This window comes from Oncorhynchus nerka, linkage group LG6, assembly GCF_034236695.1.
Source record: "Oncorhynchus nerka isolate Pitt River linkage group LG6, Oner_Uvic_2.0, whole genome shotgun sequence".
In the NCBI taxonomy this organism is placed as follows: domain Eukaryota; kingdom Metazoa; phylum Chordata; class Actinopteri; order Salmoniformes; family Salmonidae; genus Oncorhynchus; species Oncorhynchus nerka.
The window spans coordinates 19,829,844-19,841,926 of record NC_088401.1 but is presented as its reverse complement, the minus strand read 5'-3'; the positions used below and the strand labels follow the sequence as shown (position 1 = coordinate 19,841,926).

General features: G+C 41.9%; 2 protein-coding genes across 4 annotated transcripts in view; one reads left to right on the top strand and one right to left on the bottom strand.

Moving 5' to 3' along the window:
- The window catches only part of LOC115130135 (high affinity 3',5'-cyclic-AMP phosphodiesterase 7A-like), a 32,411-nt gene extending 29,937 nt beyond the window's left edge, over positions 1 to 2,474 (top strand). For all 3 annotated transcript variants that reach the window (XM_029660936.2, XM_029660935.2, XM_029660933.2), the window contains 4 exons: positions 61 to 205; positions 337 to 433; positions 515 to 595; positions 709 to 2,474. In XM_029660936.2, coding sequence (XP_029516796.1) covers positions 61 to 205; positions 337 to 433; positions 515 to 595; positions 709 to 1,022 — 637 coding nt within the window. In that variant the 3' untranslated portion in view covers positions 1,023 to 2,474. The remainder of the gene's footprint in view (positions 1 to 60; positions 206 to 336; positions 434 to 514; positions 596 to 708) is intronic.
- A 371-nt stretch (positions 2,475 to 2,845) lies between these two features.
- LOC115130136 (mitochondrial fission regulator 1-like) lies at positions 2,846 to 11,977 on the bottom strand. The gene is made up of 8 exons (XM_065019360.1): positions 11,879 to 11,977; positions 7,299 to 7,400; positions 5,689 to 5,831; positions 5,290 to 5,510; positions 4,652 to 4,874; positions 4,340 to 4,532; positions 4,127 to 4,189; positions 2,846 to 4,012 (listed from the first exon to the last, which is right to left on the bottom strand). The coding sequence occupies exons 1-8, from the start codon at positions 11,912 to 11,914 to the stop codon at positions 3,965 to 3,967; spliced, it is 1,029 nt and encodes a 342-aa protein (XP_064875432.1). The 5' UTR covers positions 11,915 to 11,977; the 3' UTR covers positions 2,846 to 3,964.
- Positions 11,978 to 12,083: the final 106 nt, after the last annotated feature.

Here is a 12,083-nt window from a genome sequence, read left to right as displayed (position 1 = left end):
AGCAAGGTAATGAGTTGGTTGTTGTAGTATACATTTTATTTAAACTCATGAGCTCATCAGGCTGAAGATGGAGCGCCAGCTGGGTTCTCTGATCCTGGCCACTGACATCAGCAGACAGAACGAGTACCTGGGGAAGTTCAGAACACACCTGAACCAGGATGACCTGTGCCTGAGCAACGCCAGCCACCGACACTTCATCCTCCAGGTCAGTTACCAGCTGGACCATAGGTTTAGAGTTGGGCCTGGGGAAACTGTGGTAACTAACCAGTAATTGTGGCTCTTAGTTGTGCATGGGGAAACTGTAGAACTGGCTGTTTTGTCTCTAACTCATTGCAGATGGCTCTGAAGTGTGCGGACATCTGCAACCCCTGCAGACCCTGGGAGCTGAGCAAACAGTGGAGCGAGAAAGTGACTCAAGAGTTTTTTCACCAAGGTAGCCTCTCATTAATCTCTCATTTTCTCTTCACCTATCCTGTTGATTTCTGATCAGTGTGTGTTGTCTATCCCTCTGTAGGAGACATTGAGAAGAAGCACAAACTTGAAGTCAGTCCACTGTGTGATAGCCAGAGAAACTCAATGGGAAACATTCAGATTGGTAAGTTATGATGGTTTCTAGGTAAGTACTAGCTACATTCCATTGATAGAACCAGAAGCTCTATTAGGCCTGCCTTTCGAACCCTGTGTGTCTCCCTGTCTTCCCTTCCCCAGGCTTCATGACGTATGTGGTGGAGCCTCTGTTTGCCGAGTGGGGTCGGTTCTCTGACACGCATCTGTCCCAGACCATGCTGGGCCACCTGGGGCTGAACAAGGCCAGCTGGGGTGGGTTAGTACAGCAGGAGCGGCCGTCGAGCCCCGACGAGTTGGAACCTAGCAGACCTGCCTCCGTCACCATGCCAACGCCTGCCATCACTGAGTCAGAACCAGAGTCTGCCTCTGCTGTGGAACCCACAGCCGTCACCACGGCAACAGCCACGGGAGCAACCAACTCCAAAGAAATACCTCAGGGAAGGAAAGAGTCCTGACACTCCACGTTTGCCCTTACAACCCTGACCCTTAACCCTGGGCCTCACCACACTGGGTGGTGGAAGGGGCAGGGTGTGGACTTCAAACCCCACCCCCCCACCTGAACTTTAAGTTTGTTGCTTTTGCGTCCTGTCTTTGACAAACCACTGATTTTATTTAATTTTTAATTCCTTTCCTTGACATGGAGAAACACCTAGATACCTCATTTGGCTACTGCTGTATTATTTTTATTAGCTTGTTTTATTTATTTGTCCTCTGAAGTTTTGGCCTTACTAATTTGACACTTTTTGGTGGCAAAGTGAATCTAAGGGAATGACAGTAACTGAAGAATACACTTTTCTAGTTGAAGTGCCATTTTCAAACCAAGTTCTACAGGATGCTTTGAAAGTCATTGAGAAGAGGCTCTCTAAAGACTGCACAGAAATGACATGGTGTGTGTTGATTTTATAACGAATCTTCTTCCTCGTGTAAAAAAAGTGACATGCCCAGTCCTTTTGCTGCCTCTATGAAGACTGTTTACAGACGTCTTTGTTGTCACATCGAAATTATTTCGGTTCCGCCTTCTAAGCACAGATGTGAAGAAACATTAGCGTTTGAACTGTCGCCCCACTGCTGAAGTCAAGCACAAAGCCTCCGTCTGACAGACGGACAGTCACCAGATGCCATAAAGGAAACACCACCTGTGCTCCATTGTATTCCTCTTCTCCTTGCACTCCCAAAAGACTGACATGTTGGACACCGCTTCTGTTCTGAAAGAATTTGGGACAGAATGAATGGTATTCTAGAATGCAATGTTATTGTAGAATAGAACCAATATGAAAAAGCATTATTGTAGACTGTAGAGCATGGGTGACCTCGATCTCTGTCACCCTGGATCCTTTCACACGCATCTCATCTAAACTCCATCACAATGCAACTCGCTCAGGGTTTTGCCAATCTCTATCCCAAGGTATAGGTTGGACTGTAGTAGTTTAGCTACCTGGTAAACATGTTTACGTCTACTGAATGGGACTCTCTCTGAATGTCTCATCATAGCCACATGCAACCTAGAGGACTGCTCTACCGATGCCTTAACTATGCACAAACTATGCTAAGTGACCAAACCAGCTTCTACTACTCATTAAGTGCATCGTATGCTTGCACTCTGATCCCCTTTGCCTTTTGTGATTAAACTCAATCCTTTTTTTACATGGAATGTTTCCATCTAATTTAGGTGGTTTTTATCTGATTCTGTATAGACGGCACAGATGTTTTGAACAATAACGGGTGCTTTTTATTTTAGCTGATTTGTCATTTCGCTGTAAGACTGTTGATAAACTGTTTACATTTTTTTTGCAGCAGCCATTTTGGGAAGATGACTTCAGTATCAAGCCGTTTCGTAAAGGCTTTGCTGTGTTGACCTTTTGATACATGTTGCAGTTTGATTAATAAAAACAGTTGACAAATTTCAATGATCCAATTGAACTTCAGTGTTCGGCATCATAAACAGGGCTGTATTGAGTGATACTCAACATCGCAGCTTAATGTAATGAATAGAGCTGACATGACAGGCAACTCTGTTCTACATCATACCGTTCTGAACATGGAGCTTCAGGGCTCGACTATGTAGACTGAAAGGCTCCCATGTTAGCGGAGACTCATTCACGTCAACTCATTTGGAAATGACCTTTTTTACATTTCTGTAACACTTCAGTGATCGATTGTAAGAGCCCTCGGTCATTCATTGTTCAACCACTCAAGGTCTCTGCTTGTGGACACAGTTCCTATTTACCTGAAATGTATCTTTGTGATTAAGAATTGGAGAAAAAAAACATTTCATGCACACAGTCATTGGTTTTATTCATACATTTGATTCTAGGTTTGTCAAATGTGGATGACATTTCCTATGTTAGGGTTTTAAATCAAGTATTACTGACAGTTGTCCATGTTCCCTTATACTCCCACCATGCAAAGGTTCAAAGCTTAGTATTTTTCCATGAAATAAACTGGCTAATGTCTTCAATTGTTTACCATCAGTGGAACAGGTTACGGTATTAAACTGTTTGACATTTTCTGTGGTTTAAAAAGAGGGATACAGCTGGTCATGGAGTAGCATTACCTCAGAATGGGCTTGTCATGGATCTGGAACTAATAAAAACGTCCTCCTGCCCAGCATCGGTAAGTAATGAATAAAATGACTGGTAGAGTATCCCCGTTTTCAGACTGTAGATTAGTGTAAGTTTGGTCCACTCTGCATAGTGAGGTACGGAACTTGTCCCAGTACAACTCAAAGCGATCTAGTCTACAATTAAATCAACCATGGACGCTTTGATAATTGGTAGCAACTATGACTTGACAAGTATTAACTAGAAATAAATTTAACCGACTAGGATGCAATTTACAAAAATATTAAGTGATCCCTCTTCTCTGCATACATCTCTATCCCTAGTAAGAAGTAGACAAAGACCCAGTGAGGCAAAAATAAATACAACTGCCTTAAAGTGCATGCAAAATGGATAAGCCTTTGTCTGTGCATTTAGAAACCGTTCAATCCCCTTTAATACATGTAGTTAACAGTTGAGGAATGTTAGGATTTTGTAGTGTTCGACTACATCTAGAACACACACGGGTGAATCATTGGAATTTAGTTGTGGTACAAAAATCTACATTAAAAGAAAATCTGACAACCAATCTTGGACTGTCCTAATTTAAGATCGAAGACTTCGAAACTGGCATCAATTTAACAAAAATAGGACATTTTAAATGAAAGTTAAAAAAATAATTACATATGGTATGTTATGAAAGTGCAAGAACTGAAGACTGAGGCAATACTGTTGGTGAGTAGGAATAGAGAGCAGATTGATTGTATATCTAGTCAAACAACATGGCCATCCAGAGACGGGTGACAAACAGGTTGATAAGGCACTTAAGTGTCCTTGGAGGTCAAACCATCCCTTGGCGCTCAGAGGAGCTTTCTCTGGCCAGTAGATTTCAACATGTGCTGCCCAAACTACAGGTCAGGTAAAAGAGACAGGCGCAAATTAGTTTCCAAACTCTCATCAAATATTAGATCAGATTACTTTATAAAATCTTAAGATTTTAGTCATGCTTGCACTTCTCTTACCATGGGTGTGTCTGGGTGTAGTTTCACGACAGGGGCTGGGGTTTTCAGCCAGTGCTGCCTTACCTATAGGCCAGAGAAAGTTAAGCAAATGACAACCCAGACACACAATAGCCAAAAATTCACAGATTAAGGTTTTACAGTGTAGTTTGAAACTATAAGGCCCAAACTGGGGATTCAAGGCTGATGTAATAGTAGTATCAGTGTTGCTCTTACCAGGGGAACCTCTACTTTGTCGGTCTTGGGGAATTCAGAACAGAAAGGTTTGAGTTCAGAGGCTGGGAAGTCAAACTCTTTGTTCTCATTGCTGTTGTGGCGATAGCGATGGGCGAACTTGCGCTTCAAGGCATTAGCGATGAGAAACGCAGCGTCGGTGGGTTCACTAGGCTTGGCTTGGCGCTCTAGCCGGCTGGACAATAATACACAGGAAGTAAGGGAAAATCTGTTTTAGCTGGAAATTAGTCAAGTTTTCAGTTAGTAAAACAGTTGTGCCCATCTTCTAATGTAGAAGTCAGACGAACATGGTGCCCACCTCTTAGCGGGCGTAGCTTGACTTTGCCGATGTCTTTAAGCACATCCAGCATGTTGGGGACCTCTGCCTGCTTGGGCTCCTGGTCCAGCAGTGTCTGGCCATCTGTCTTCTTCCCACGGCGCTCCTGGATGAGGTCAATGACCGAGAAGCTCCGCTGGAATCCCATGAGTGGAGGAGGGGGAGGTGGAGGGGCGCAGGGTGGTGGAGGGCGACCTGGGGCTGAGGTGAAGGAGAGAACTTGGTGAGACATGTATAGCTTAGACAATTATGCCATAAAGCTTTCATCTTCAGACAGATAGGTCATTAGAGGAAAATGTAGAAATACTGCATCTTACCCAGCAAGTTTTATTTAACTAGGCAAGTCAGTTAAAATTCTTATTTACAATGGCGGCCAAAGCCCAACGACACTGGGACAATTGTGCGGCGGCCAAAGCCCAACGACACTGGGACAATTGTGCACCGCCCAATCACGGCCGGTTGTGAAACAGCCTGGAATCTAACTAGGGTCTGTAGTGACACCTACCACTGAGATGCAGTGCCTTAGACCGCTATGAGTTGTTTGAACTTTGTGTGTTTGTTTAGAAGATTATTTCTTTACCCTTTAGTGTGTGTTCCAGGGTTCTCTGTTCCATACCTGGTGTCTGTGCGTTCTGCTCCTGGGTCAGTACTATCTGTGTGATCTGGGCTCTGAGTTTGGCCAGCTCCATCTCCAGAGCACTGATCTTCTGGATGGCTTCATCGTTGCTGCGGGTTTGACCCTGGGGCTCTGGCTCGGCCTGGTGCAGGCTGGGTAATGATCTACGTCTGGGCTGAGGCGGGTGAGAACGGAACATGAGCCCAGACGGTGCTTCTGACCTGAATGGGACCAATGGTAAACAAGCACCATATTAGAAGAGAGGAAGATGTTATAGTTAACACATGAGCAAAGGAACTGCCTAATGAGCAGTGTATGGGTCAATAAACAGTAGCTTTCTAAGGGCAGCATCACAGCTTGAGAAACTGTGTCCGTTCCACGGCCCATTCCTCTTCTTACCTCAGTCTTCCAAATCCAAACCAGTCATTTTCATCTTCCTCCTCTTCCCTGTCGATCCAGACAACATCAGCCAAAGAGGCAACCGGTCCATTCTGTCTCCCAGCACTGTTCAGGACACTACCGTCTTCAGTGTAAAGATTGAGCTGAGACACAGGGCAGCCATATTAAACAATACACCTAAACATTCTCCTTACATACCAGAGGATTGGGTCAACAACAAAAAACTCAGTCCTGTTTAGCCACACACGTGCTATTCTCATCGTATGACTCAAAACTGCATTCACACTACTTGGAAATGTATTCTGACAGACATTCGAATTTTTTGGTCAACCAAAGCCAACGGAGAGCATTCATGGTACAAGAGGGTAACAAGGCCGATCCTTATGCTGTCTATCAATAGCCTGTCAAGGCAGATTCTTATGCCGTCTATCAATAGCCTGTCAAGGCAGATTCTTATGCCATCTATCAATAGCCTGTCAAGGCAGATTCTTATGCCATCTATCAATAGCCTGTCAAGGCAGATTCTTATGCCGTCTATCAATAGCCTGTCAAGGCAGATTCTTATGCCGTCTATCAATAGCCTGTCAAGGCAGATTCTTATGCCATCTATCAATAGCCTGTCAAGGCAGATTCTTATTGCTGTCTCTAAAAACTCAGCATAGGAAAGGTAAGAAAACAGAAGAAATAAGGACAGTGGATAGTCCTAATAAGAGGACCTTTGGTATGCTGGTTTGCTACCAGAAATGTGTCAGCAGCAGAAGGTTACTATTACAGGTTTCCAGGTGAACTGACCTAAAGCAGACAATGCATTCCTCACAGAAAGGAAGGACAGCTAAAGAGAGGGAGAAAGAAAACAGTGTTGAAAAGACAAACTGAATCTAAAGATTGAGAACAGGGAACTAACATGACGACCTAAATAAACTTTAGAAACAACTGTTCCTGTGACTAATGCAAAAACATTTTTTTTTTTACCAGACTTATGTTTTATCTAAACATTCAAAAGGCCCCGTAATGCATTTTCACCAAATTGGGGCAAATGGCAAAAACAAAAACTCTTTGGTCCTTTAAAAACCTTCTGAATGTAAAATAATGTACTATAACTTGAAAAATAAATAGGACCCTGAATGACAAAATATTGATGTTTCCAACATTAGGGCTGTTTTTCTAAAGAAGTTAAATACACTTTGTGTTTAATTTATTTTGCCATGACATTAATGAGTATCGCGATACTGGCATCGTCCCAGTCCTACTAATAATCCCAAACAATCAGCACGTAGGTTCATTATTTCCATTCTGTTTAGAGTTGGAGCATCAAAACAGATGAACAAGCAGGAAACCACTCTTGATGAAAGTGACTTAACCATTAGATCAGAATACATCAGGCCAGAACGCTAAGAAAACATGACAAGGCTTGGAGAGGACAGAGTCACTGTAGCAAGCGCTGATTGTTTCAATAACTATGTCACACACAGATCATACTCTGTCAAAGTATGTCAGCAGACAGTCTACAAAGAATAGTATCAATCACTTTTAGTTCTATAACATGTCATTGATCATTGGAGACTTCCGACATAGTATGCCTGCCTTCTCTGTCGCAGATACAGTCTTACCTGAAAATGGACCCTGGGGCATGGTTTAAGGGGAAGATTGGTGGCTATTCTTCTCACAATACTCCTTGAGGACCCATACGCCTTGCCTGAAAAGCCAAAGTCCTGCCAAAAATAAACACATAAGCTTATGGTTATGTACTACAACCAAGATAATGGGTATGTCACAATTAAATCATGCCTTAAAGACAGTATAGTGAAAGAGCCATGAGGACAAGATGTGCAACGTGGAGACTTTAGTGATCCACAAATAACATATACAGTTGAGGTGGGAAGTTTACATACACTTAGGTTGGAGTCATTAAAACTCATTATTCAACCACTCCACAAATTTCTTGTTAACAAACTATAGTTTTGGCAAGTCGGTTAGGACATCTACTTTGTGCATGACAAGTAATTTTTTTATTATTTTTTTTACAGATTATTTCACTGCATCACAATTCCAGTGGGTCAGAAGTTGACATACACTAAATTGACTGTGCCTTTAGAAAGCTTGGAAAATTCCATAAAATGATGTCATGGCTTTAGAAACTTTTGATAGGCCAATTGACATAATTTGAGTCAATTGGAGGTGTACCTGTGGATGTATTTCAAGGCCTACCTTCAAACACAGTGCCTTTGTTTGATATCATGGGGAAATCAACCAAGACCTCAGAAAAAAAAAACTGTAGACCCCCCCCCCCCAAGTCTGGTTCAGCCTTGGGAGCTATTTCCAAATGCCTGAAGGTACCACGTTAATCTGTACAAACAATAGTACACAAGTAAACACCATGGGACCACGCATCCGTCATACCACTCAGGAAGGAGGTGCGTTCTGTCTCCTAGAGATGAACGTACTTTGGTGCGAAAAGTGCACATCAATCCCAGAACAACAGCAAAGGACCTTGTGAAGATGCTGGAGGAAACAGGTGCAAAAGTATCTATATCCACAGTAAAACGAGTCCTATATTGACATAACCTGAAAGGCCGCTCAGCAAGGAAGACACCACTGCTCCAAAACCACCATAAAAAAGCCAGACTACGGTTTGCAACTGCACATGGGGGACAAAGATCGTACTTTTTGGAGAAATGTCCTCTGGTCTGATGAAACAAAAATAGAACCGTTTGGCCATAATGACCACCGTTATGTTTGGAGGAAAAAGGGGGAGGCTTGCAAGCCGAAGAACACCATCCCAACCGTGAAGCACGGGGGTGGCAGCATCATGTTGTGGGGGTGCTTTGCTGCAGGAGGGACTGGTGCACTTCACAAAATAGATGGCATCATGAAGACAGAAAATTATGTGGATATATTGAAGCAACATCTCAAGACATCAGTCAGGAAGTTAAAGCTTGGTCGCAAATTGGTCTTCCAAATGGACAATGACCCCAAGCATACTTCCAAAGTTGTGGTAAAATGGCTTAAGGACAACAAAGTCAAGGTATTGGAGTGGCCATCACAAAGCCCTGACCTCAATCCCATAGAAAATGTGTGGGCAGAATTGAAAAAGCGTGTGTGCGAGCAAGGAGGCCTACAAACCAGTTACACCAGCTCGGTCAGGAGGAATGGGCCAAAATTCACCCGACTTATTGTGGGAAGCTTGTGGAAGCCTAAATGAAACGTTTAACCCAAGTTAAACTATTTAAAGGCAATGCTACCAAATACTAATTGAGTGTATATAAACTTCTGACCCACTGGGAATGTGATGAAAGAAATAAAAGCTGAAATAAATCCCTCTACTATTATTCTGACATTTCACATTCTTAAAATAAATGGAGATCCTAACTGACCTAAGACAGGGAATTTTTATTAGGATTAAATGTCAGGAATTGTGAAAAACTGAGTTTAAATGTACTTGGGTAAGGTGTACGTAAACTTCTGACTTCAACTGTATACACGCATGACTAAGTCGGTTTGGATAAAAGCATCTGCTAAATTTTGATCTCAAGAAGCTTTAACTTTGTCTAGAGCCCCACGCTGCTTATGAATATACTGTAATTTTTTTTTTTAAATGCTAAAAAGTCTGATCGGTGACAGTTGAGATGACAGATATCTGGTCTGACCACGATAGGGCTGTGGCTGTCACGAAATTTCCCCAGACGGTGATTGTCAAGCAAATAACTGGTACTTGACCATTAATTAACAAACGCATTTAGCATCTCCTGGCTTCCACACATAGCCTACAAGCCACTGATGCAGACCTTTGGAACATCTACCATTTTAAAAAGTAATACATCCATATAATATAGCCGACACTATCACAATAAGTCCATTATTTATTTTAGGCAAGTCTAAAGAAGCATGATATGAAGAAAATGTTGTCTATTTCAGAAGAACAGAATAGCATACTCTTGAGTTGTCCTTACGCTTGGGTCCTGATCTGGCTATGCCAAATGGCTGTGGGCTACACTAGTTCCTTTAGTAGACAAGATTTACTTAGAATTCCATGGAATTATTTTCTAGTATGGAGAATACAATTAAACAAAGCTGAATAAAATAGAAAGGATATATTCTCCAAACGATTTGAGGGAGTGTGCACATTTGGCTATTCTGTGTTGAGCAGTTAACAAAGAAACAGGTATTCCTATATGCTTAATTTAGAGTTATTAATGTAACTTGTTCTACAAACATTGGGCTATTCAAACATTGGGCTATACTTTTAGATTTTTAATACATTGCAAGGCTGCATGATGCGACTAATTATGATTTGAAAAAAGTCACTTAAAAAGCATGAGCTCTGCTTTGCTGTTTTTTTGCGCAGGCTGTACACACAACATCAGTCACTCATTCACAATTTGACAAGCGCTTGAATTTCATGGCAGCATCCCCTTAGTGTGGCTGTAATGTACCCTAAAATATATATCTATGCCTTTTCCAGCCAGTGGCTGTTAAGCTCCCTTCTCCCCGAGTGCTCCAAAAATCACCTCTCACTCACGTGATTGGGTCTTTCTCACAGGCAACAAAAGACCGACACACACATTGGGGACACAACTGCACGCGTCCTTATCCAATTCCTAGGTGCATATTGAAGATATTGGAAGAACTGTCCACATTTGTTTAGTCAGCCAACAAGATGAGTAGACCTGACGAACAACAAAAGCACTATCCTATGTCAATGTACTATACCCCATAGTACAAAAGTTGACCTACTCTATTCTGTGCGAGAAATAAATATTCCAAATATAGTCTGGGACAGTTGTGGGATGGAATAGAGCCCAAATTAATACAACCACTAGCATTAAAAAAAACTTTTTTTTATGCAATGTGGCTGAAGCAACAGCTCAGAACGTTAAGCTTAAAAATCTTGTTAAACCATAACGCTATTTCTTCACATTATAAGCACAGCAATGCGCACACGGTAGTAGGCTATAAGCGCAAATGTTCCATTATCGTAAAACATCATTATCAAAAGTGACCGCAAATGTAATTATACATGTAATGTTTTTATTATAAAAAGGTGCATTTTGTTTTTTCCCAAAATTGTTTCTCTCGTCTCATCGCTGCAATCCCCCAATGGGCTTGGGGAGGCGAAGATGGAGTCACGCGTCCTCCGAAACATGACCTGCCTAACCGGCATGCCACAAGGAGTCGCTAGAGCAGGATATGTCAAGTAAAGGCCCACCAGTCAAACCCAATTGTGCACCGTCCTATGGGACTCCCAGCCACGGCCAGTTGTGGCACAGCCAGGGAAATGAACTCGGGTCTGTAGTAACGCTCCCCAAACTTGAAACTTACACGCGGTTTATGTATGCCAGATAGGCTCTACACCCTTTGTAAAGTGGATTAATGTGCATAATTTTAATAAGTTATTTGGCCACTTTATTTGTGATACAAAACTTATCAAAACATATAGGTCTATGGGTTAGGCTACATGAGGTGTGCGACTATGAAAAATAAAAGGCTTTTTTTAATGCTGGGCATCATTCACAAGTGATAATATATAATTCATAAGTTATAGGCTAATATTGTCACCCATCATACTATTCTTGATTTAATCTAGTCTTTACATAAACTAAACAATATATGTGTGAAATTAGTTTCAATTTAGAATGAACCATTATCATGCACCTCAAAACAGGGACAGGGAAAAAAACAAATACATGTCATCAAATAGTGAATGGAGGACGCTTTTCCTGTGGTTCATTTTCATGCCAGCCGGGTAGGCTATACACCTGTTGAAAATATAAGCAATGTGCTTAATATTAGAAAACTTAATAAATATTGTAGGCCTAGCCTATAGAAAGCTAATGGGAGCCTCCTCTTTTTAAGAGGCCATCACTGTTTCCTCACACAATTGTATAGCCTATAGAAATGTTGCACAACATGAGCTCATGAGCTCTCATTAAGTGATTGATTATATTTTCAAATACTTTTGCATTGATGTCAGAGTGATTAGAGGGACAATAGAGTGCTGAGTACCAGGCAGTGAGCAAGTTCAGTAGGCTACTAAATGACCAGCATCAGAGCTTGGAGAAACCTAATTACCATGACTAAACGCTCACATGGAATTTGGCTGCCTTCATGACCACCGGTGTGGCGGTAATACTGTCACCACACCAGCCCTAACCATAGCAGTCTATTTAAAAATAAAATAAAAAGCACATACCAGGTTCTTTTCTATCCTTGTATTTTCTTGACTCATTCTATCGATGCGTTTCAGAGAGGCCGTTGTAGAGTAGTCCACAAAAAAGCATCTTCTCTGAGGTAGTCTGGGGCAATAAGAGGGAGACAAAACAGGGAAAATACCTGTAGTTAGTTTGAGCAACAACACCAAGGCAGCAATATGTGGAGAAAACACAGGTCAGGGTTAG

Excerpts from the sequence above, each read along its gene's own strand:
- LOC115130136 (XM_065019360.1), bottom strand. The coding sequence starts at position 11,914 with ATGAGTCAAGAAAATACAAGGATAGAAAAGAACCTG. Across the intron at positions 5,511-5,688 it reads TTTGGATTTGGAAGACTGAG|GTCAGAAGCACCGTCTGGGC; the intron begins GTAAGAAGAGGA and ends GGTCCCATTCAG. Across the intron at positions 4,013-4,126 it reads TACACCCAGACACACCCATG|TTTGGGCAGCACATGTTGAA; the intron begins GTAAGAGAAGTG and ends CCTGACCTGTAG.